Source organism: Peromyscus eremicus, chromosome 6 (genome assembly GCF_949786415.1).
Source record: "Peromyscus eremicus chromosome 6, PerEre_H2_v1, whole genome shotgun sequence".
Lineage (NCBI taxonomy): Eukaryota > Metazoa > Chordata > Mammalia > Rodentia > Cricetidae > Peromyscus > Peromyscus eremicus.
The window spans coordinates 116,020,748-116,047,934 of record NC_081421.1 but is presented as its reverse complement, the minus strand read 5'-3'; the positions used below and the strand labels follow the sequence as shown (position 1 = coordinate 116,047,934).

The 27,187-nt window shown below is 40.0% G+C and overlaps 1 protein-coding gene across 1 annotated transcript in view; it reads right to left on the bottom strand.

The window, feature by feature from the left end:
* Col24a1 (collagen type XXIV alpha 1 chain) overlaps positions 1 to 27,187 on the bottom strand; it is a 293,451-nt gene that overhangs the window by 32,644 nt on the left and 233,620 nt on the right. The window contains exons 54-58 of the mRNA XM_059266384.1: positions 18,764 to 18,799; positions 18,625 to 18,651; positions 6,537 to 6,602; positions 5,396 to 5,564; positions 1,071 to 1,180 (exon numbers count right to left, since the gene is read on the bottom strand). Of these exons, the coding sequence (XP_059122367.1) occupies positions 1,071 to 1,180; positions 5,396 to 5,564; positions 6,537 to 6,602; positions 18,625 to 18,651; positions 18,764 to 18,799 (408 nt within the window). The remainder of the gene's footprint in view (positions 1 to 1,070; positions 1,181 to 5,395; positions 5,565 to 6,536; positions 6,603 to 18,624; positions 18,652 to 18,763; positions 18,800 to 27,187) is intronic.

Sequence of the window (27,187 nt, the reverse complement as noted above, 5' to 3'; positions counted from 1 at the left end):
GCAAGTGCCAGCTCTTTGCCAATGAGAAAATTGGCAAAGCCAGTTTAATCAGAAAAAGAAAGAAGTGCAATTTTTATTTCAAGATGTTATAAATAGAACTGGGCTTTGGGGTTTTAAAATACTTGTAACTGTCACTGTTGTATGAAACTAATCTACATTTATTCTAAATAGTGTGTTTACAGAATTAGTCTCGAAATGTTTAAATAATATTCAGTGAATGTTTGTGGGAAGTTGTTCTAAGTCAATCACCCAAACCAGCAAGCTTCTGTAGTAAAATTCTTTTAAGATGATGCAATTTTCAATAAAGCTGTAGGTAATGGATTGCTGATCAGAACAGTGCAGCTGATCAGAGGTTTTCTAAGGTCTGTGCAGGATTGAAAACACAGCTCCATGCTGCGCAAGCTTTAGGGAATGAAAGAAACAAGATCCATGGAATATACCACACTGAATCAATCATAAGGCACCCAGTCAAACTTTCAAGATTTATGGCAGTTAACTTTTTTTTTAACAGTGAGAACTGGAGAGATGGCTCAGTGGTTAAGAGCAACTGATGCTATTGCAGAGGACCTGGGTTCAATTCCCAGCACCCAGGTGGCTCACAACCATTCATAACTCCAGTTCCAAGGAATCTGATGTCCTCCTTGACTTCTCCAGGGACCAGGCATGTACATATTGTACACACATATACGCAGGCAAACACTTCTTACATATAACAAAAATAAATCTTTAAAAATATTTTTGACAGCCGGGCGGTGGTGGCGCATGCCTTTAATCCCAGCACTCGGGAGGCAGAGCCAGGCGGATCTCTGTGAGTTCGAGGCCAGCCTGGACTACCAAGTGAGTTCCAGGAAAGGCGCAAAGCTACACAGAGAAACCCTGTCTCGAAAAACCAAAAAAAAAATATTTTTGATAATGAAAATATTTCTCATATATGATAGAGAATGAAGGGTAAAGGGCACATTTTAATTTTATTCTTAAAAACCCACAATTATATGACAGAGTTTTTTTAAAATCCTTGTTTATGAATACTCTACAATACACAAGCACATGTCCTAAAATTCAGTACACACCTTTGTCACAGAAACAGGAGATAAACATGTTTGGCCACCAGCACTAAAATTGCAGAAAACCTCAAAGGCATCTGAAGAGCACCCAAGATTTGGATCAATCCAGTATTTTCCTGTTAATTTATAACAAAAACACAAGGTTATTTCAACCTTATACAAAAATGGCATGGACTTATATATTGTGATGGCTAAGAATGACAACTCCTGAAAACAATCTGTGTTGGCAGAGACTAATTAGCTGATGAGAAGTTCAGTACTGGGGAGAGACTGGAATGTTGTAGGCCCAGAGGCTAATTACCTAGTCTTGGGCTAGTTCTAGGGTCCCCTAGAACAGTGATTGCTTGCTCACATCTGTTTCTGGACTACCATCTTGTGACTAACAGATAGAAACCTTTTAGAATCTACTGATTTAGCAGACCATTAGCTTCCATTGTTTCAAAAGCTAAGAATGTCATCAGATAGCATCCTGGGCCTATATGAAAGCTTCACCCATCTCACCATAACCGCCGCTGTGATTGTACCTATGTAGCTAGAGTTTTCCTGCCTGGCCCACAGTCAGGACAAATCTCTCTCACCCGCCAGTCCCACAGCCTCAGACCCAACCAAGTAAACACAGAGAATATTGTTTACAAACTGTATGGCCGTATCAGGCTTCTTGCTAACTGTTCTTATAGCTTAAATTAATCCATTTCTATTAATCTATACCTTGCCATGTGGCTCGTGGCTTACCAGCATCTTCACATGCTGTTTGTCATCGTGGCGGCTGGCAGTGTCTCTTTGACTCAGCCTTCCGCTTCCCAGCTTTATTATCCTCCTTGTCCCGCCTATACTTCCTCCTGCCTGACTACTGGCCAATCAGTGTTTTATTTACCAACCAATCAGAGCAACACAGTTGCCATACAGAACATCCCATAGCATACCTACCAGTGTATTTTAAACTTGCCTTGATTTATATCTTTCTGTGTTCTGTACTTCATAAAACCACTTCCACATTGGAACATGGAATTTGGGGTAACCTAAATCCATGTTTCTGAGCCATAGTTGCTCAAAATGTCCCTAAAAGAAACTGTTTCTTATTCCCATTAAGATAAAAGCTATGGTTTTTATGTCAATACATGTTGACATAACACAATTTTATCTGTTAAAATACATAGCTGATTGTAAACACCTATGCTTAGTGAGTGAATGAAAGAAAGCTACAAGCATGTAAAATTGTTACCCAGAACTGTATTTTCAAGAGCCTATCAATATAAAAAGCATTTCATAATTTTAATCAAAATGATAGATAGACTGAGTTCACTGCTTTGGATTATGGATAAGTAGGTGTCAGTTAAGGCCTTCCTGTGAGATGACTCAGTGGGCAGAGGTGCTTACCACTAAGCTTCATGACCTGATTTTGGTCCCTGGGACTCCCATGGTGGAAGGAGAGAACTGACTTGTGCAAGTTGCCCTATGATCTCTGCATTCTCACTGCGGTATGTGTGTACCCACAAAATAAATGAACGTAAAAAAAATTAAAAAGGAAAAGGTCAACTAGAAGAGAATTATCTGAAGTTACACAATTAGTATTAAAGTTGTAGTTATGTATATTTCTGTTCTAAATTATTTATAGAGATTTCATTTCAATAGAAATGATTTCAACCTAGCTGAAGAAAATAATACTGATGAGTAAAAATAATAAAATTGGGCTGGAGAGATGGCTCTGAGGTTAAGAGCACTTGCTGTTCCTACAGAGGACATGGATTTTATTCCTAGCTTCTATATGGCAGCTCACAACTGTCTTGTTATTCCAGAAGATTCAGTGCTCTCTTCTGGCCTCCGCAGGCTCTGCTGCCCACCTGTGGTGCACATGCACACATGCAGACAAAAACCGTAAAATTAAAAACCAAAAAATTCTATTTTATTCTCAGAAAGAGAAACACGTAATTAAACAGTGACTATGTTTGCGTTTTTCCATTCAGAGCTGTAAGTGGGCAGGACTGAAGTCTCTATACCTTGTTCCTGCCAGCCAATCTATAGCTAAAGTGAGAGCAGAGAATAAAATGGTTGTTTAGGAAATGCTCAGCTGAAAGGCATGTGCTAGCCTCCTGATTCCACAATGACAGAGTATTCAAACAGCATCTGATTCCAAAAACAGGAACAGGAGCTTTGGAATCATGTGCTTCAGCTTTATTGTGTTAAGAAAACAAGGCTGTCAGATAATTTTTATCAAGTGTCACTTCCTACCACAGGCTGAGATTATGTTCCTTTCTACCTTAGAGAGTCCTCTAGCTCCACAGGCTGAGATTATGTTCCTTTCTATCTTAGAGAGTCCTCTAGCTCATTCTGAGTTTCCCCTGCCTTCCAACACCCTTCAATCTTGTCCCTCCACCATTCTAACATGCCCACAAGACACATATTTGCTGAACTGGGTTCAAAGGCAAGGACTGTACTCAGCGAGGGTGACTTTAAAACTGCAGTGAGCATAGCCCATCTTAGTGGGCTCCACCCAGAGCTGTTGGTCATGAAGTCCTGGGAGCAGCTTGAGAATCAGCATTTCGAATAAAATCTAATTGTCATCCAGGGACCATGTTTGGAGAACTGCTCATTTCTTGACAAAGAAGGAAAGAGTGAAGGACTTTTGCCTTCATCAGACTCTTTCAGAATCCTCAATATTTTATACATTTGTAGAAATCATAGCTGATTTCTCACCGGAATCCCATACAGACTTCCAGTCTTATCCAAGGGAGTAAATACACACCCTCATCCATCATCTCTTCGATTTCAAGAAATTTTTTCCTATTGCTGTGTGAGATATTTTTGTATAGATGAAAGTTGTCCCCTCAAGCTTTCATAGTCTGTGTGGTGGCATGCTTTGAATTCAGGAACCGTGTTTCACAATGGGTATCTGGCAGGAGATTCACGGTAATATGAGACATAGTTTATCTTAAATCTGTTTTATGAGCCTTATATCTTTGTGAGCCAAAGGGTTCTAATTCAAAATCAGCTCTGCTCCGAGGGCATTGCTTCTCTCTCTGGTTCTTTCATTCAAGTTCTGCCCTGGCCTCATAGAGTTGGGTGTGGAAAGATGTCTCTTCTGCTGCTTCCTCCAGATCATTTTCCTTAAAAATGTTCTCCCTTGAAACATTCTATGTTGCAATGATTACCATCATGTTATATCATCTGTTATCATTTCCCAGGGCAACTACTGAAAATATTTGAATATTTAAATTTCTGTCTTGTTATTACTTTCAGAAAAATTTATGTATAAACTCATTGTTGGTATTTTTTTTAAAAAACCCACATGAACACTACTCCTAATGCCTTGGCCCCTCTGCTCCTGACACTCCAATTTCCTCTACTCCAACCATTAACTCCCAAGGCTGTAAACCCTAACCTGTACTACCTACAACCCTACCTTCTCAACAATTCCATCCCTTTGCTTTTTCCTGCTTACATCTTCTAGTATCTTTAATCAATAGTTTCTTTGATTCCATCAGGACCGACTTCCCATTGACGTCATCAGTTCTCGATGTCCTCATGCCCCTCCTGCAGTCTTAAGTCCAGAGTTCTCCCCTCCATTGAAGGACATCACTCAGACAAGCTCTTAGTTCCCTTGCCCCATCTCTTCATTGTATTTGTCTTACAAAATCCAATCCTAAATAAGAGTCATTTTCCTGACTAATCTGTAGAAAGCAAAACTGGGCTGACCAGACTCACCTTAACTTAATATGTTCGGAGAATTAAGTTTTTAGCAAAGCAAAAAGACATACTATCAACTATACAGGTGATTATAGACTAAAAACAAAAACAAAATGACACAATTTTTTGGCAGTTAGTGTTTTTCTCTTCCTTAAGTGGTGATTGATCCTCTGGGTTTAAAACATTTCCTTAATGATTTCCTCTAAACCTACTTTTATATTCCTGACCAATGTACTTGAACAGGATGAGAAATTCTGTTTTGATGTTTGCTAATTCTAGTTGGGGCACATTTAAATTCTATTAAACCACATTGTTAGGGAGTGCTGTAGAAGAGAATTTTTGATTTTTTTTAAAAGTGTTGTCAACTTTGATGGCTCTGAATTACCAAGGACTAAGATGTGTTCCTGTCTGTCACCCCTAAGGTCAGCCTTCCCTATATCATGTGCTACCTTGCAAATACAAAGTATAAACAAAGGACACAGGACTGATGTGATTTCAGAAGTATATCCTCCTCAAAGACTATTTCAGTTTGATGACATTATAATGGCTTTTGCTGATGTTTTATCGAAGTGACTGAGATCGGAAGTAAACACATTGCAGATCTCAAATGTTCTGAAATGAAGAAATTAGACATGAGAAGGACTTACCATCTGAAACCTTGTACTCACAGCTGAGCAAATCCTTGCAGATCCGTGCTGGGTTATCTCTTGTGCCCAGAGGATTCTTGATGCTGCTCAGTAAACTGCTAAGGTAGGTCAGGGTTTTGAATATTTCTGCACTGGGGTTGATTAAAGTCACTTCAGTATTCTGGTAACTCTGCCAAGTCATCACAAGAATCATATAAGCAAGAAAACCCCAATAACAATCTGGACAAGGCAGAATAAGACTGTGATCCTAATTGCTTTTAGGGAGCTGAGAATAGGGTAGAAAGTATATATCTTTATATCTAAGCATGGATATCTGCTTACTAATCCTGGATCCCAATAGGAGGTCAGAGTTTAGTTTGTAAGTTGACAGGAGACTTAAGGATTATTATGCCTACTGCACCATGCTTTTAAAACTCCATATAAAATAATCAGTTTAAAATTTTATTTTAAACTTTATTGTAAAACTTGCAAAAATCATACACTGAAATTAATCAGAACCAAAGACTATTTAACTTAATGATCTTCTGCACAGCCAGAATCGCCATCCTGAGGCTGTGGAGCTTCACAATGGATCATACACTTTTACTATCAAATACATTTTTATGTACTTATCTAACACCCAAAATGAAAAACCCATGACAGGGTGAGAACTAGAAAAACAACTAGCTTTCTATTCTCATTCATAACTCATGTCCACCATCTACATGGAGTTTTCCTCAGACCTCGATGTTTAGCTTTTTGAGTTTTCTTTTCTATGTGTTATCCTGGACATACACATACACTTGCTATGTATATACATAGATGATTGACCAGATTCAACAAAGGGGGAGTACATGCTTCTTTTTCTTTCTTTCTGAGATTAAATGAAATGAGTGATCATGACAAGTCCTACTTTAAGAAATATGGTTAATTTTACTTTACTATCTTCCCAACAGTACAGAAGCTCTTAAAAAATAAGTCCTTTAAAAGCCCTAAATGTTTTGCTTTAAATATTTTTCTTGTGAAACATCCTGTGCATGTATTTCTGTTTTATTATACTTGAAAACAGTTTCAGATTTTCTGTTTTAAATACAACCTTTGAGATAATGCCACATTTTGACTTTCAATAAACTGCCAATATAAATAGAGACAGATATATTACCTCCATCTGCAGGGCAGAATTTGATGCAATCAGGGACTGAATAGCAGCATTGATATCCATTAGTCTCTGTGTAAAACAAAACCATTTGAGATTGCAATAAGATCAAGACAGTGTTCTGAAGAACTCTGTGTTCAGTATGTTCTGGGACCTTGCTGTTAACGTCTGCTAGATTGATCTGAATGGAATCTGCAACTCTTATGATGACAGATCTTGCAAATAATGGCTAGCTATTTTATACGAAAGACAACATGCAGCCTTCATCCTGATCCCACAGGTCTCCTTCAAACAGGACCTAGTCTACAGCTTACTAACAGGACTGTTTGTCCTGCTGCATGGAAGTGTGCGTACATCATTTCTCAAATGGAAGAAGAATGAAACACAACCCCCCCATGTAATAAATTGCACACTGAAGAATAAATAACTGTAGTAATTTTTAACAGTTCCATTCTTGGAAGGAAAGTAGAATAAAATACTGCTGTTCCGAGGTAGTCACCGCAAGAGCCCAATCTGATACTTTTGTGGTCTTAAAAACAATTTCTGAAGTTGGAAAATGTACCATTAGTCCCAAAAGAAATAACAGACAAACTCAATCTGCTCCTGCATTTAATAAAAAGATATTTTAAGAGAAAAACTCAGGATAACCATTTGTAATAGTCTTTTTATAATTAAAAAAAGTCTTGGAAATGAAGAAGCCTGAGCTGCGGGAAGGCTCTGGAAATCACATCTGTAAGTGAGGTAAGCCATCTGATTTGTCTCAGAAAGATTATGATACTGGGATACCTTATTTGCAGGCCCATAGGATAAAAGCTGCTTATCAACAGCTCATTCTCAAGTCATGGCTGGTAATTGGAAAAGCCATTTAAGATGATGGAACAATCAATAAAGAACACTTTTCTCCCTTGTCTGCACATGTGGTTTTCATATTGGAAAAGGATTCACTCATTCTGCATACATGTATTTCCAAACACTATGATAAATTTTGAGGAAAGAATGGTAAGCAAGGAAGAAAATTGTTCCATTGGAGGTTAATGTTAAAGGGGGAACAAGCATAGATCACCTGATCTAAAACCACACGATTATATACTGTTATATGTGCAATGGAGGAAAAGTGCATGGGGCTATGAGAGAAATCAGTGAGCCAAAACTGGGGAATGCAAGACATCGGTGAGGGAACATTTTCTGGTGGTAGTGATATCTGAGTGGAAATAAAGAAGAGGAGAATGGCTAGGGAAAGGGAGAAGAGCTTCCCAAGCATAAATAACAAGTCTAGATAAAGTCCATGAGATACAACCTGTTCAAGAAGCAGGAAAGGTTAGACTAAGAACTTTTTCTGCAGATTAACCAATCCTATAGTTTGAGACACAGTCTTGCTATGTAACTCAGGATGTCTTTGAACTCACTATCCTCCTGCCTCAGCAATCCCCATTACTGGGATTATTGGCTCATGGCACCATTCTGGCTCCTGGTGTGTGATTAAAAGTATTAGTTAGAAGACCTACCACAGTGGCTCTCAAGCTCTTTAGAATTAGAAGGCTCTTGGACTTTTAATATGACTGAGTGGGACTGGGGCTGTAATTCAGGAGTAAAACACTCTCCAAGCATACATTAGGCCATGGGTTCCATCTTCAACACCATAAAACACAAAAACAAACCAACCAAAAGTATAATTGAATATCTTAAAAGACTTGCTAGTATGAGTTATAACTGTTGGTATTTGCCAAAGTAGAGATATGAACATAAGATTTAAAATGACTTATTAATTGCTTAAAATAATAATACATCGATTATATAATAAAATCACCAAAATATTCTTATGTATTGTTTTTACAAAACAAACAAAAACTCATAAGTATGTTGTTGCCTTATGCTTTTACACATCTTTAATGTTTAGGTTAATGATGAAACGTAAAAGCTCACATTTGTTTCTATAGTCAATGGATTTGTTGTTTCCTTTTACTATTTCTAATATTGTTTTGACTGAGACCATCAGAACAGCCATTCTATTTCATACAGCTAGGCACTGTCCATTTTTAGAATTACAAATAAGAGGCAAAGGGCTTTTAAGCTAAATTTATTACAATTTTGAGTTTGGACAAAGTCAACAGCCTACAAAATTTGATAGACACAGAAGGAACAGAACAGGACCGACGCTACTTCAGAGTTTTACTTCCTGGACATCGTCATTATTTGGCCTTTCTAGGGGTTTCCTGGAAGACATCTAAGACTATCTTTATTTTACCCAATCCAGCAGTCATCCACTGCAACACAAGGGTATCCATGGGAGCATTTCCCAACAGTATATGCAGTGAATGTTTTAACTTTGTCTAAAACAGTAAAGAATGAAGCAACTACTGGGATAACCAAAAGTTTCCAAGAAAAGCTAGAGAATGTGATGTCTTAGAGACTTTCAAAAGTTGTGACCATATTCCAGAATCTGAAACTCCATGCAATGTTAGCACTATATATGTGCTCAGAGTCCCGAGAGATGCTAAGCTGTTAGCTCTGGCTGATCTGGAGGCTCTGTGACAACAGTGAAGATTAAGGTGTAATTGTCAACTGCCTGGCTGAGCACTGAAATAGTACCACAATTACCCACAGATCCTATTAGCAAAATGGTAGCCTTATCTTCCTTGGTGTCTAAGAAAATCTAGTAGGAAACCTCTTACAGAAATTAGCTAAGCACTAAGCTGAACAGTGACTTCAATGTTCACACATAGCAAAGAATGTAGAGATTACATGATTCAGAAATGTCAACCAACAACAATGAAAAGCAACAAAAATAGTTCAGGTTGAGGGCAAGAATATGATTTCTAGGGATGTGACATTGTACTATGCAAAACATTTTCTTTTCAATAATAAAACACTTGGTTCTGTATATCTGGGGATTCTATATCTTCAAGTTCAAACAAACATGATCAAAAGTATAAAAAATTTCATCTGTACTGGACACATACAGACTTTTTCTTGTTATTCTTACCTAAATAATATAGTGTAATAAATAGTTCTATTATGTTGTATTTTATAAGTAATTTCAAGATAACTTAAAGGTTACAGGAGCATTTTCAGATGATTTAAGGTTGTAGGTTATATGTACATTATATGCCAATTTACATAAGGAACTCAAGCATTTGTGTATTTGAGTATTAAAGGGAGTCTTTGACCAGTTTCCCCTGTGAATTCCAAAAGATGACTATTACAAGACATGCAAGAAATAGGTTAGTGTGGGCACCAGACAAGAAAACAAACAGTCAATAGAAACTCTCTGAGGGGTCAGCAAGATGGCTCAGGAGTAAAGTTGTCTGCTCCTAAGCATGACGACTGAGTTCAATACCCAGGGCCCACATGGTGGAGGGAGAGAACTGGTTTAGCAAGTTGTTCTCTGACCTCTGCCAGTGCAGACTGACACCTGTGCCACTCCTAAATAAAATTAAAGAAGGAACTGCCTGTGAGAAATCTCAGACTGTGTAAGACAAGGACATTGATTTAGCAATGTTTGAAGAATTAAAAGGACCTGTTTTTATAAGTCTAAAGAATGGTGAACACATTTTATTAAATAAAAATTTCAAATCGGAGACAGAAATTACATCGAACAGGCCCACACAGAAACTCTGGAGCTGAGGAGCATAGCTGAAATAAAGACTTACTGTACAGACCCAATGGATAGATTTAGTGATGAAAAGAAAGCACCATTGACTCTGAAGATGATCTAGTCTGAGTAGAAAGGAAAAAAGAGTGAAGCTGAATAAACACAAATTTAATGTCTTGATGGACAGTGCCAAGCAACCATAGATGTAATGGGAATAAAAAGGAAGAAAAAAGGGGGCCTAATATTTGAAATAATGGCTATAACCATGCCAAATTTGATGAGAAACATTAATATACACATTTAAGAACCCCGTGATCTTCCCTCACTCTTAAGGAGTAAAATGTTGGAAAGTTGGGGCAACAGGATCATGAATTTTAGCATAGCCTGGGCTACATAGTGAGTTATAGGAAACCTCGGCCATCTAGGAAGACAGTATCCCAAACAAACTAGAACAAAGAAAACAAACAGAATGTTCAACACTATAGACAAAAATAGAATGTGAAAGTCAGAGCTAGGAGAGGTTAATCAGCCCAGCGACACTCAGAGTAATAGATGACTTTGTTTAAAACCCATAGAAGTGAGAAGGTAGTGTGGCAGGGTGTGGAAAGACAGGTGAACTGTTCAAACACAAAGGAAAATTAAGACATTTTCAGATAAACAAAAACTGACATACTTTAACACTAGTCTGACTTGCATAGAAAAAATCTAATGAGGAACTAGAGGGTTGGCTCAGTGGTTAAGAGTCTTTGTGGCTCTCACAGAGGACCAGAGTTCAGTTCCCAGCACCTATATCAAGTGGCTTACAACCATCTGTAACTCCAGATCCAAGGGATGTGGCACCCTCTTCTAGCCTCTTCAGGCAACCTCACATACATGAAGAGTTGGACATGGTAGCATTTGAGGCCTTCGATTCAGTCCAAAATATTGCCTCACCCACTCCAAAAGTAGAGAGGACACTTTTGCTGGGTGTAGTGATGCATGCTTACAGTCCCAGTATTTTGAAGGATGAAGAGGAGGAGGATTGAGCAACTGAGAGTTTAAGGTCAGCCTAGGCTACACCGTGATTTTAGGTCATCCTGGGTTACTTAGCAAGATCCTGTCTCACAATGCCAAACCACTGGGATTAGGCTCCACAATCCTGCATTTTGATTGGTTGTGGTTTTCTGTAGCGATCTCCATCTGTTGCAAAGGGTGGTTCTTTTGATGAGGGTTGAAGAGTACACTTAACTTGGGTATAAGGACAAATGTTTGTAGGTTGTTGTTAGGGTTATGCTGGCTTAGTAAATGTACAGTCTCCTCCAATATTGATGACTTGACTAGCACTGAGTAGCTCTCTAGATTTCCCATGCTAGGCATGGTCTCCTTCTTGTTGAGCAGGTCTTAAGTCTGGGGACATTGCAGATGAGGTAACAGAAAAATTGTAAGAGCCAGAGGCTCAGGGAGTTGGCTGCGAAACTGTGCTTTCTAGCCGGATCAGAAGCCAAACCCATAAGGTCTCACCATCATGACTTCCCAAACACGAGCTGAACAAGGATGACACCAAGGAACACGCCAAACTGGATGGAGAAGAGTCCACGAGGTCTCAACTCTACACAAAGAACTACAGACAACTGAGGAAAGCTGAGATTGGGAGAGGTGCCTTTTCCTGGGGAAGAACTAGCAACAGGCTGTGTAGTGCTAAATGGTCAACCCTGAAAACAAACGCACAAGTAGCATTATATGAACAGAACATGTTTTATTTAGGAATGTGTGTGTGTGTGTGTATGTGTGTGTGTGTGTGTGTGTGTGTGTGTGTACACCTATATGCATGCAGTAATAACTAGTGTAAAAAGAGACCATGAATATGAAGGAGCGTGGGGAGGGGTATATGGGAGAGTTTGGAGGGAGGAAAAAGAAAGAGAGAAATGTTATAATTATATTATAATCTTAAAAATAAAAACCAAACCAAACCCAGAAAAGGAGTGCTTAATGGGAAGTGGGCAGGGGTTATGGAACCCACTGTAGCTCCTCCTCAAAAGTTTAAATACAGGATTGCTATGTGATTCAACAATTTCATTAACAGCTATGCACCCAGATGGGTTGAAAACTGGGGCTCAGATATTTACATATCTGTGTTCATGGTATTATTATTTAAAGTGTCTAAAAGATGTGTGCAATGTAAGCATTCATCTGGATAAACAAAAGTGTTGTGTACATTTAATGGAATATTAGTTAGGATTAAACATAATTAAATCTGATACATGCTTGTAACAGTGAAGAGTCAAGTTATGTTAAGGGGAGTAACTCAGTCACAGAAGAGCAGCTAGTGCATGATTAACTCATGTAAAGTACCTACATTAGTCAAATTCCTTAAGACTTGATGGTTGCCAGGGGCTTGAGAGAAGGAAAACTGGGAGTTAATTGTTTAGTAGACACAGTCTCAGTTTGGGAAGAAGAGAAGGGTTCTGGAAATGGGTGGGGACACTGGTTTCAAAACTGTAGATACTACTAATGCACGAAGTACATTTACATGTACTTAAAATGGCAAATGCCGTGCTGTATATGTGGCACCAAAACGAAAAATACCATCTAAGTATGCTGGTTATCCGGCAGAGTTTGTGTTTGGAATGTCTCCCAGAGGCCCACATATGAAAGATGTGGTCCCCAGTCTATGGCACTGATGGATGGGGTAGAACCTTCAGGAATGGGCTCTCATACAATGAAGCTAGGTCATTAGGAGTGTGACTTCTGGGACGTCTCTGACTCTCACTTTGTTACTCTCTGATGACCTGTGATGTCATAGGCCCAAAGCAACGTAGCCAAGTGGCTACTCATAGAACCTCGGAAACTTTGAGTCAAAATAAACCTTTCCTCCTTCAAGTTGTTTAGCTTATGTGCTTTGTCACATTGAGTGATGGAAGGAAAGCTAATTCCATCTCACCTTTGGGGATTGGTCCTAAGGCTAGTCTACATGTGTTAAAAAGATAGGTATATTGACAAGACATTTGTAGTAATCGTATTTACAAAAGATTGGAAACAATTTAAATGTTCATCAACAGAAGACTGAATAAAGAATGACAAGATATTCCTAAATGACTGGTTCATCTTCTTTGAGTATGTGTGAGTGAAGAATTCATTAGGACCAGTAGAGGCTGGTACTTAATTAATGTGAAAGCACCCAGTCTTAATCATGGCAGTTCAATGAGAAAGGCAATTACCTTTTGGAACAGACATTAGAAAATGAAGACATTCCACAGGACTTAGTTCTCATGACTTTTCTTTGCATTCTTCATATTTCTACAATCCCTAGACTATTCCCAAAGCCCAGTCTACCCTTTGGCACAGATTAGGAATTCAGAATGCTAACTTTGTTATTTTTCTCATTTGTAGACCCAGACAGATTGAATTAAGAGGATTTGGGGGAAGTCATTTGGTAACAGCTCAGTGTCCATCTGAGCTAGGCGTGGCGGCAGACACTGTAATCCCAGTACTCAGGATTAGGAGCTCAAGGTGAGCCTGGGACAGTGTTTCCAAACAGAGTGACAGAAAAAGCTCTAAGTTCAGTTAAGGGATTAAAACAACAACAACAACAACAAAACAACTTTTTTAAAAAAGTGTACTCTAGTTTAAGAGAACATAATATAACAAGAAAATCACTTAATGTTTTAAACATAGGTGTAAAACCACCCACATCTGAGTAGAAAACTCATTAAATGCAGAGGCAGGATCCAGAATGAAACAAAACAAAGCGGCTTCCTCGTGTAGTCTAGTTAAAGAGGGTGAGAGAGATTATCATGTGAAAATCACCTAAACCTTTTTTTACAGACAAGCATATACAGTAGGAAACAGAACTAGGGGAAGCAGACTGGTAACTAGTGAGTGACCTCACAGTCTCAATGACAGGAGCTAGATGTATTTCATTACACTGTGCCAGAACATAATCCTCCCAGCTCTCTCCCGCGTTCATGTGAGTGACACACAGATCCAACCTGGGCACTTCAGGGTTTTGGGGATTGTTGCTTTTTGGAGTTCTGAAGTCTCAAGGTGGGTGGATGCTGACATTGAAGGACTAGTAATCCGTTTAAGGCCTTGACCCTGACCCTCTCTGGTGGAAGCACTTCTGGCCTCAAAGCCAGGACCTCTCTGCCAACTCTGCACTCACCTCTCCAGGACTCACAGTTGACCCATGAACTAGGAGAAATCAGCTGAAATCCCTTGTCACATTTACTGACTTTTATTGATTATTTTCTACACATTCACACACACACACACACACACACACACACACACACACAGACACACACACACACACACCAAACACATGTACATGTACCTGCACCCACAGCCATGCCTGCATTCCCATCCTGCTCCTCCTTTAGCACGTGAACAGCTGTCCTAGCTTCCTGGGGTAAATTCCTTCATTGCTTTCTAAGTATTACGCCACAGGCAGACACTTGGGTCTAGTCCTTACCAGATCCTCGCACTCACATCATCATCAACACATACTTCTTTTCTGGATGTGTTAGCTTTTCACTGTACTGTAGGACTGTGAGTCGACTTAACTGTGTGGGCCTTCGATGGAGGTGGGGTGGGGAGGCTGGGTTAGAGTGTCTTAAATTTCTTTCATCTTGCCCCACAGCAAGAAATTTTTACATCATGACAAGGTTCATACAAAAATATAACTGACAAATGGTTTTGCAAGGCCATGTCATGCTCACTAGTAATGATGTGCTGAGGTTTTTGTAATGGTTGATTTTTATTGAGCTAAGAGTCATATAACATGAAATTTACCAGTTTTATCATTTTAGAACCTACAGCATTAGATTTGTAATGTACAGCCATCGCTGGTAATTTCAGAAAATTTTATCACCCTGGAAAAAAACCGTGCCCATTATGTTAGTCATTCCTGCTCCTAATATGTATAGTGTGTGTGTGTGTGTGTGTGTGTGTGTGTGTGTGTGTGTGTAGCATCTCTGTGTGTAGTGTGTGCATACACACACATATGATGTGCAATTGAGGGCAGGAGGAAGATGTTGATAGTCTTCCTCTAATAATCTTACTTTTGAGACAGGGTCTCTCCCTGAACCTGAGGCTTGACATCTTTTCTAGGCCGGCTCCCTGCCCAGAGAGCTTCCAGGATCTGCACATCTCTGCCCTTCCAATTCTGGGTAACAGGTGCAGGTATCCATGTCTAGCTTTTTAACATGGGGGCTGGGGATTTGAACTCAGGTCTTCTTCTTTCACAGTACACACTGTCACCACTGAGCCATTTCCCCAGATCTACTTCCTATATGTTTTATTACAAAAGAGTGTGATAGAGGCTCACTAAATTGGTCTCATCTTCCACTGATTAATGAATCCAATTTGCACTCTGAAGTAGTAACATACACCGCACACACCAATGCTACACATATATACACATATACAGAGAGAAGTGACTGTGTAAACCCATACATACACTACGTGCACACATCCCACATACCTACACACACACACACACAGAAGTGACTGTGTGAACACATGTATACACTACATGCACACATCCCACATACCTACACACACACACACACATACACACACACAGAAGTGACTGTGTGAACACATGTATACACTACATGCACACATCCCACATACCTACACACACACACACACACACACACAGAAGTGACTGTGTGAACACATGTATACACTACATGCACACATCCCACATACCTACACACACACACACACACACACACACACAGAAGTGACTGTGTGAACACATGTATACACTACATGCACACATCCCACATACCTACACACACACACACACACACACACACACACACACACACAGAAGTGACTGTGTGAACACACGTATACACTACATGCACACATCCCACATACCTACACACACACACACACACACACACACACACACACACACACACACTATACATATTAGGAGCAGGAATGACTAATATAATGGGCACGGTTTTTTTCCAGGGTGATAAAATTTTCTGAAATTACCAGCGATGGCTGTACATTACAAATCTAATGCTGTAGGTTCTAAAATGATAAAACTGGTAAATTTCATGTTATATGACTCTTAGCTCAATAAAAATCAACCATTACAAAAACCTCAGCACATCATTACTAGTGAGCATGACATGGCCTTGCAAAACCATTTGTCAGTTATATTTTTGTGTGAACTTTGTCACGATGTAAAAATTACTGAATAATTACTGAGAGGACTTCTAATCCTTTGTTTTGTTTCTGAGACAGGGTCGCACTATGTTGCCCAGCTGACCTTGAATTTGTCATCTTTTGCTTCCTTAGGAATGTGCACATGTCACTGTGCTTACTTGGGGCATCTGCTTCTCACTGCGTCCTCTTATCTCCTCCAAGTGAAACCCTTTCCTTAGAGGATGCAAGAGACCTGACATATGAGTGTGTGTGTGTGTGTGTGTGTGTGTGTGTGTGTGTGTGTGTGTGTGTACATGGCACATCTATTCAACAAATGCTTATCAAAGGCTCGATCAGGAAATAAACATAAATGCTTATCAAAGGCTCGATCAGGAAATAAACATAAAAGTAAGCGTGGATGAAAAGGGAGAGCTATCAATTCTTTCTCAGGATGCAATGAGGAGATGGGATTACAAAGACTCAAGGAGGCTGTAACCATTGTCATTTAGACTTCTGCTCCACAAACGCTAGACTTTTTGACGTCCCTGCATTGGCCTCTACAAACTGTGTGAAGAAATTTGCTTTCACATCTGACAAGAATAAGGAAGACAGGGAAGAGAAAGAAAGCAAAGAAGGAACCAATCAGGCTAACACTACGGAGCACCTCTTCTTTATCAAGCACAGGTATTTTTTAGTTTAAGCCTCTTAATAACTCCTCAAAGTATCTATTCATATCCACATTTATTTTCTCAAAGAAGAACATTTTCATGTGTCTACTTCATTTCAGCTGTGTAGCAACACATAGATCTTCAGCTGAGACTAGGGAATATGCCCCCTTACTAGGTACTTAAATACAAAAATTTTCTCTACAGCTTTCTAGTTTGCCATTCATTTTGTGATTCTTCAGAACTGATTTTGTTTCAGGATGACAGCTACAATTTCTCAAAGCTGTCATAAGGTGGGAGGCAACGGACAAGGACAAAAGACAACGTACAGTCCAGGCATTGCAAGGACATAGAGGTCAAAAGGAACAGAGAGGCAGGGTGTGAATGAAAGACACGTCACATTGCTGGAAAATCAGTCCCAGCTGCAGAGCAAAACTGAGGGAAGTACAGAGCTCCCAGTCTGCCGAGTGGGAGTCCCGTGGACAGCCACCCAGAACTATCCTGAGTTAAACGACACAAGAACAGCATGTGCAAATAATTATGGCTTGGAAAGCTAAGGCTGACCGTTGCTTGGAGCCATTAGTGGATGTCAACTGGGAAGGAAATGTGATCACTCGCCACTGTATGTGAGCAGGAGACCAATGGAATGAGGGATGGCTGAGATTGGGGATATAGGGAGACTCCCAATAAGAAGCATGGGGTCAAAGAAGTCTTAGAATATGACAGTAGATAAGAAGAGAAACTAAACTTAGAATATTGGAATATTAAAGATAATAGCCAAATAAATAGAAATGTTCTTTAAAATGAGCGTAGCATGTTTTAGGCTGTGGTAGTTAGATCAAAAGCAAACACATGAGACGTCTGATGGCTTTTCCATACTAGCAACTGACAAAGATTCATGTAAAACCTAAGAAGAGAACTCTGGTTCAAAAAAAAAAAATAAGATTTAAAAGAAAGAGCCAGGTCCCAGAACCAAGAAGAAATTGAGTACTTACCATGTACCATCCTCTGTGCTGGAGGCTTTCCTACTGTTTAATGTTCAAAACGAGCCAAAAACAGGAACTATAATCTCTCTTTTCTAGATTAGAAATATAAGGCTTGGATTTCGAGTTCTCATAGCTGGCTTAGCAAAAAGAACTATGGTATACCAGAAGCCTTTCAAAGTTTAAAGTTCACAGGACAGGGGTGGAGAGACAGCTCAGTGGATAAGAGCACTTGGCAGTCAAGCATAAGGACCTAAGTTAGCCACAGTACCCACATTAAAATGCAGGTATGCTTGAGCAAGCTTGCAAACCCCAGCTGTGGTGACAGGGTCGCACTGGTTACCAGCCTAGTTCCAGTGAGAGAACCTGTCTCAAAGGAATAAGATAGATGATAGAAACAGGAGAGTTGACATCCTTCTTTGGCCTACACACACACACACACACACACACACACACACACACACACACATCACAACACATACATACAACACACATACAATATTCACATACAACATATACACATGCACATACAATAATACACACATACAGCACACATACATACATGAATACAACACATATACATATCACACAGACACACATACATACAACTCACACCCCCCTCCCACAAACACACTCACACACCCATAGCCTCCTACCCCAGAGTTGATATGCTGAGACAAAACAGAATGAAACCAACCAAGATAACTTACTCTTGGACCAGGTGCTCCAGGTGGACCCTGTAACATAATCAAAAACAAAATGAAACAAACCAAAACCCAGTTGGTAAATATCTCAAAACCAGGCAACTGAATATTAATGGCAAACAGATATAAACATAAATGAACTCACAGGAGGTCCTGGTTGACCCCTTGGTCCTTGGGGACCCTAAATGAAAGGAAGAGAAAGCACAATATATAGGTAATTTGCTTTTGGTTTGATATTAACCAAGATCCAACCTCTGCCATTGCCTATTGTTGTGAAGGTGTCAGATCCCCTAGAACAGGAGTTACAGACAGTTGTGAAGATCACATGATTCACAATTGTTTCCATATTTAGAAACTCTTGCTTTTAAGTATGACCCACAATTCTGAACAATCTGGAAATTTAATTTTTGCGGGGGAGGGAACTGCTTGCTCATTTTAACAAATTAAATAAATTGTGATGTAAAATCTTAATACAGCCTAAGCTATTTTTTAAATATATATAATTCATCTATTTATATTTTATGTACATTGGTGTTTTATATGCATGTATGTCTGTGTCAGGGTGTCAGATCCCCTAGAACAGGAGTTACAGACAGTTGTGAGCTGCCATGTGGGTGCTGGGAATTGAACCTGGGTCCTCTGGAAGAGTAGCCAGTGCTCTTAACCTCTAAGCCATCGCTCTAACCCCATCCTAAGTTATTTCTATTAGCACCACCTAATCACAAAAACTAGAAATTTCATTGTTTTAATATATTTTTTCCTTCATCTATCTGTAAACTGTATCCCTGTAAACATTGCCAAAGTGCTTCTTTATTTTCAATGTAAATCACATATTATGGCTTAATGCCTGCATCCCTCAACCTCTGAATAATGTCCTAATTTTTAGCCTGCAATGGGGCTTTTGAGATGTAATTAGGTCACAAGGGTAGACTCTCTAAAGAGATTAATGCCATTATGAAAAGAAGCAGAGAGATGATCTGCTCTCCTCTGTTCCAGGATAAGGGTAGAAACTAGCATTCTGTAAGCCAGGAATAGATCAGTCTGTTCATCACACTAATGCCATTCTTTTTTAGAAACTGGAACCAATCACACTATTAGTCATCCGGGGCTCTCATTCAGAGGTGAAGTATAAACTTCTTAGTAGTATGGCTCACCATCCATACTGAGCTCCTTTTATGTGCTATGTTTCCATGTCACACATCAGAAAACAGAACAACTGAGTAACCAGCGAATGAGGAGCAGAGGTAGTACCAAGACCTAAGTCAGCTAAATACAGAAGTGATGTCTTTAGACACCTCATCCTATTGCCTCCTCTTCAAGGTGAGGTCTTTATCAATACATCCTCCACACCCTTTATAGCCAGCTACTTGCACATCTCTAAACTCTCTTCCCTTTTTCCCTCCCTCTCCTTCTTGTTCTTTCTCCTGTCTTCCTTCCCTCCACTCCTTTCTTCCTTCAGATTTTCTCTCTGTAGCACAACCAGCTTCAGACTCCCACTTCTCTTGTGCCAGGCTCCCAAGTACAGGGATTATAGGCATGTACCATCATGCCTGGCATCCTGAGTTCTTTCATAAATGCATTCTTTTGCACATGCTCCTGCCTACCCATCTATCTACTGAAGGCTCATTTCTCCCTCAGTACTACTTTAAAATGCTGTATCCACTGCAACTACCTGTTGTTGTCACTTCCTTTCTCCTCAACTAATTACTTCTTTTTTTCTCCTTTCCATAGAACACAGCACTGTGAAAAGTACCTAAGGGCTGATAAAATGTCTGTTGCTTTTTAATTTTCTAGGACAAGAATAGTTCCTAATATGCACTAGAACCTCCATAATTCTTACTACGTAATTGAGCAATGTTAAAAGTGTTATTAATTTAGAAAATAAGAAGACTAAATAGGTACATGAAGATGCCAAAATTATGCTGACATTTTCCAAAATGAATCAGCAGCGATCATGGTTCATGTCTTACACATCTGCTCAAAGTTATCTTATTTGAGGTGAATTGAAAGTTAACACCACATTGAGTCAAACTCAGATTATGGTTAGAAGATGGCAAAGAGAAGACTTCATCTCCAGCTGGTTTCAAATATTGTTGACGCTGGAACTGGCTTCTTAGTCAGGACCCTTTATCACTAAGGCTGTTAACCCAGGTTCTGTTGTGACAGCTAGAACAAATAACATGTAGTTACTTAAGTAGGCTAGAGAACAGCCACACTATGCCTGGTAGACACTTCATAGTTTGCATGACCTGCACTTAAAATTGTAACCAGAGAACGTACAAAAGTTGTCCTCAGAAGCTGCCTGCTAAGTGGCAGGAATGCCATTATTAGTGATAGTCTAATTTCAAATTATGCAGAGGTTAGAGTGAATTTGATCCATTCTGAATCAACACTGCAAAAATAATAAACAGCTGTGTGATTGAACCACCGAGCATGCTTCTGACATTTAATAAATTCTCTTTGATGGTTCAATACAAAACATCTATCCTGTATTTGACTCCGAAAGAGGAATGTACCATAGAAAAATGAACAGACTCTTCCTACTGCTGACATTACCAAATTCATTTCAGCTTGTTCCTCAGAGCAAATCAGTTCACCACAAATATGATCCGATGAAATACTTAACACGTAACACAACAGGGCAGGGCAACCCTAATGCAACAATGGCATGAGACAGGACAGCTAACCAAGTAGAACAAACTGTGATTCCAACCACAGAACATGTTATTAGTCCCCTTCTTCCTTAGCTAACACGACTAAGAAAGCCATCCACTTTCTATCTGCTCCATGAAGCCCTTTGTAGCAAAACTATCATTGTCCTAAGGGGAACCATATTCATGGAGATGGTTGTGGTAGTGGGTTGGGTGGCTATAGAGAAACCATTCTCTTTAAATCATGCCAAGTACTCTCTGTTTCATTCTAGAATTTAAACAAATTCTTAAACAGTAACACAGCTTATCATTTGATTTAAGAAAACTACTAAGTGTGTGACCTTGAATATGAATATGTGGTCTTTTCTTTTTTTCTTTTTGAGACAGGGTTTCTCTGTGTAACAACTCTGGCTGTTCTAGAACTTGCTTTGTAGACCAGGCTAGCCTCAAACTCACAGACATCCATCTGCCTCTGCCTCCTGAGTGCTGGGATTAAAGGCGTGTGCCGCCATCTGCCATCTGCCATCTGCCATCTGCCATCTGCCATCTGCCATCTGCCATCTGTCATCTGCCTTGGTCTTTTTTATTATGTAAGTTTCTTATTTCATTCACTTTATGTAAATACATTGTCATTTACCTCCTGAGTTCTCTTAGGCCGGTTCAGTCTTCGAGTGGTCTTTCTGTTTAAAAAGTGAGGACTTCTAGTCCAGGATGCTTAGTCCCTGTTTTCTGTCACTGGTCTGTCTCCCTTGCCCAGCTGTGACAACTGAAGAAAGTATCTAGTCTTTGTACATACTTCTTTGGAGCTAAGAGGCAGATGACTTCTCCTGAGAACCACTAAGGTTTGAAGGACTTAATTTTGAGTTTCACAATATTAAATAATATTTATTAGACTGCAATGCTGGATGGAATTGGTAAGTTAGAAGGCTTAAAGTGCGATCACAAGTTAGGAATCTGATCTCCAAGCTGCCTGTGCGTGGCTGGTTACTCTCTCTGTAGCTCTTACCCAGCTGGTCCCCAATCTTTAGTTTTCTGAGAGGCTCTGTGATTTATGAAAACACATTGTTTGAGAATGGGAGACTTAGGTTCTAATCTTGTCTTTCTAAGTTATCATATGTTCTTGGGTGCATCCCTACAGATTCAGGTCACAGAGATCTCATTTGAAAAACAGCAGGCTCAGTGAGAAAGATGGTTTGAAAGAAAATGGCTTCCAAAGGGAGTGGCACCACTAGGAGGTGTGGCCTTCTTGGAGGAAGTGTGTCACTATGGGGGCGGGCTTTGAGGTCTCCTATGCTTAAGTTACACCCAGTGTTACAGTTTACTCTTCTTGCCTGAAAATCAAGATGTAGATCTCTCAGCCCTTCTCTAGCACCATGTCTGCTTGCATGCTACCATATTTCACCATGAAGATAATGGACTGAACCTCTGAAACTGTAAGGCAGCCCCAATTGAATGTTTTCCTTTATAAGAGTTGCCATGGTCATGGTGTCTCTTCACAGCAATAAAAACCATAACTAAGACATGAGGATGGTTTCTATGACCCTCTTGAGAATTTAGTTTTCAGGCTGAAGATCAAGGACAGTGGAGAGTGCTTGTCTAGCATGCTGAAGGCTCTAGTTAAGGTTCTAAGTTTGAACACACGCACACACACGCACACACACACACACACAGAGAGAGAGAGAGAGAGAGAGAGAGAGAGAGAGAGAGAGAGAGAGAGAGAGAGAGGACATGAGAATTGCGGTTTTCAAGCCATTAAAAAAAAATTCATCTTTTTTAACAGGAGGGGTTACAACCATGAGTACAGGTTAAAGGTTTCAGGGTTGAAGTTTGTAGGACTATAAGGGAATCTGTAGTTGAATCAAATGAGTTGATTTATTTTTCATTTGAATGAATTATACTATCTAGGAATGAAATATACACTCATATATTTTAAATTCTTAACTTTAAAATTTAGGATGTTTTCTCATACTTAATTTTTTTCTTATACTGTAAGCCAAATTGGAGGCAATATTTCTGACACTCAAAAGCTATAAAGCCATATTAGAGTAGTTGAGAAAATGTCAGTGGAATTCTTCAACGTTATACTGATTTTTATCTTATCATAACATACTATAAAAATTAAGCAGCCTCCCTAAAATTTATGGTGAATTGCTCTCTTTGCATTTTTTCCTACTTCTGTGGCTTTCAAGTTGTTTTAAGTTGTGATGTTCTATCAAAATCAGAGACAATAGAATGTCATTTTTGGTGTAAGCTAATATTTTATTTTAAAAATAAGTGTATTCTATTATTTCTGACAAATGCTCCTTAAATTTCTCCTCAAACTAATTGTGTCCTAAAAGTGTTTTGGAATCCCAGGGAAGTCAGGAATTCTTTTAAAAATTAATTTACAAGAAACACAGTTTGAAGTTGGGGGAAAAGGGAAAGGCAATTTCCTACATATTACCTGTGAGCAGGTTTCAGACGCCCTAATCTGGAGCTGTTTAGAGAATGTATATGTGAGTCCTGGGCTTTAAAAATAAAACCCATAGACAGCCAGACAAGGACCAAGTATAGAGTAGAGAAGAAATCTCTCTTCCATGGATGTCCAGAAATGGTGCCCTACTTGTGGAAAGGACTCATTTCTAACTCCAGTCCTGGAGTCTATAAAGTTAAGCTGCAGGAAGTGCGAAGTTCCTCCAGCAAGAAATTCAAACATATGACAAAGGCAAAGTGTCTCCATGGTGATATCTGAGCAGTGATGGGGATACTGTGATAAAGCAGGTGACAGGGGCTCCTGGGGGACAGGAAGGCTTATTCCAAAGAACAGAAGGAAGTGAGAGCCACTAGCAGGGAAAGCATTGAGACTGGAGGAGAGCCAGCTACACCACACAGGGCTTTTCTATCCAGGGGAGGAGTTTAGATTTTTGTCTGAGTGCAAGCGTCAGGGAAGGTTTAAAGAGGGCAGCCACACATCTGGTTCGTACCTTAACAACATCCCTGCAGCTCAGATGCGGAGAATGGATTGCAGTAGGGAAAAGTAGAATCAGCGAGAAGAAGTTCAGAGCTGGGGGTGATAGAATGGTGAGGCAGACAGTGTCAGGGATGGAGGAGAGGCAAACTGATGGGTGCAAACTGATGGGAACTGAGGTCAATTTTGTACTCTATGCCTTTGTTATCACTTTTGTTGGGGGTTTACTTATTTTCCATTCATGAGGTATCACACTCCTAAGACCTGGAAGGGACTTAAATGCATCTCCCATAATTCCAGGCAGAGCAAGAATGTTAGTCCAGTAACTGCAGGAGATGGCTGGTAAGCTTTCAGTGACAGGAGCTTCTTGCGAAAGCACCTTGTGCTGGACTCACTGTTACATCAGATGAGTCGTTGCAGGGTCAAGCTCCTCTAGTCAGTGTTTACTGTGTTCTCATTACAGGCCAGGGGCTACTGACATGCTATCAGAGATGGTAGGTGGATGTACTATAGAAAGTGATCTCAAAGATGGCATCACATGTGTACAATGTCTCAGGAAGCTGATCACAGAAATGGAAATAAAACTTAAAAATAATCATTTGAATTTATCCTCCATAGTTACTCATATTTATCATTCACTTAAAATTCACTACCTGCCAGAGAGTCGTGACAAACACCTTTAATCCTAGCACTCAGGAGGCACAGGCAGGTGGAACTCTGAGTTCAAGAAAAAAAATCCAAGAAAAAAAAATCATCAAAATAAACTACCTATTGAGTGCCAACTACAAGACAGATGCTGCCAGAGATTGGGGTCCCATCATGAAAACAAACATTAAAAAACAAACAAACGCCGGACAGTGGTGGCGCACGCCTTTAATCCCAGCACTCGGGAGGCAGAGCCAGGTGGATCTCTGTGAGTTTGAGGCCAGTCTGGGCTACCAAGTGAGTTCTAGGAGAGGCGCAAAGCTACACAGAGAAACCCTGTCTCGAAAAACAAACAAACAAACAAAGAAACAAACAAACATGTTTTGTCGAGCTAATGCTCTAGTGAGAGGGAAACACCGAACAAAAGACCAATGTAATATAGCGGGCAGCAAGGAACCTGGCTAAACAAAGATACAGTTTCAGGAAGGTGGGAACATTGCCTTTACATGGAGGTGTGATGCTTGATCTTTATTGGCATTTAGGAGTTTGGGATACAACTCTGGGCATATCTGTAAGGGTTTTCAGAGATTATTGACTGATCCTGAAGGGGATTGGGCCAGTGGGATAAATGGAATAAAAGGAGAAGACCAGCAAAGTGCTAAGATTTTCAGTTTTGTCTTCTTTCTACCGTGATGTGAACATGGTAGCTATCCTCCATCACATGCCCCTGCAGACATGATACTCTGCTCACGTGTATGGCACCAAGCAGTGGTTGACTGGGTGCTCTCAAATCTTTCCTTCTGAAGTTGTTCTGTCACATATTTTAGTCACATAGTATGAAAGAAACTAATATAATAGGCTAGTCAGGAAAAGACTTAGTGATAAGAAGCCTCTGAGAAAAAGAATTAAGGTTCAGGTGACAGGTATTGTACTGAGTCCAGGGCATTAAGTGTTATTTCCAGGGGTGGGGGCAGGGTGTGCCCAGTACTCCAGCAAGTCCAGCTTTTGCAAATGGCCTTGAAATAGAAATGTCAAGATGAGTAGAAGCAGAGGGGTTTAAAAGGACAGTATAGAAGTAGCAGGAACAAGAACCAGAAAGTGAGGAGGATGCAGAAAGAACAGGAGAGGGAAGCCGTCAGCCTGTGGCGTCTAAACATCACAGCTACCTCGCCTGGTCTTACAGGACCTTCCAGGCCCTGGCTCTCGGACCCTTCAGCAAAGTGAGAGCCTTCTCTGAGTGGCTTCAACTCCATCTATGTTTCAGTTTGAAGGGGATGGACTGCCTCATCACTAACTTGTTTATTCTGGATGCCAAATTTCTATCAGAAATCTAAGACTCCCTACATGCATACATTCTAGCTTCCTGTTACATTGTCTGTTGGGAAAAAGTCTAAAGTCATGTGTTCCCCTTTTCAGCTAATTAGCATAATTATTTTACTCCACGCCTGCCACCTTTTCATGGGGGATGCTGCAATCTGGTCAGCATGAATTGCTCTTGTGGCAATACCCAACCAAACAATGGTACTTGTGTAAAGTTGTAGCATGAATTCTAATTGGTCTTAATAAAAACCTGGAGTCAGATATCAGAGTAAATGCTGAAAGATCAGAGGAGGAGCCAGCCACTAGAGAGACTTCTTACCTCTGCTGAATCCTCAGACCAAAAAGGGCCGAGCTCCTGTCTCCACCTTGCCTTATCATAGTCTCTCTCCACCCAGCCATATCACTTCCTGTTTCCTCCTCCCAAGTACTGAGATCAGAGGCATGAGATCCCAAGTGCTGGGATTAAAGGTGTGTGTCACCACTGCCTGGGCTCTAGTGGCTAGCTCCACGCTCTGATCTGTCAGCAAGCTTTATTTGTTAGAGTACAAAGTATCACCACATCAAGTGGTGGATGTACTCATATGCTTCATGTTGGTAGCCTTTTACTATCTATACATACAGCTCACACCACCACTTTGTATACCAAACATCCACACCACAAAAATTTTATTAAAAAGAAAATGTATGTCTGTCATCCCTGCCCTCAGGAGGAGGAGAAAAAAAAATTAAAGCTAGCTTGGGCAACATAGCAAGAGTCTATCTCAAAATAGAACAAACAAATTAATACTTTGATTCTCCCTTACAGCATCCCTTGCTGGCTAGATATAGCATGTATGCCTAATGAGACCTGGCAGGGCTGTTGCTTGGGCACTGGAGAACACCCGTGTCTTTCATGCCCTACGAAGCAAACACTCTACTGTACATAGCAATCTGGGGAGAATATGATTGGCAGGTCCTTAAACACATTTAGGGCTTATCAGATCCCACTGGAATGTACCATATAGGT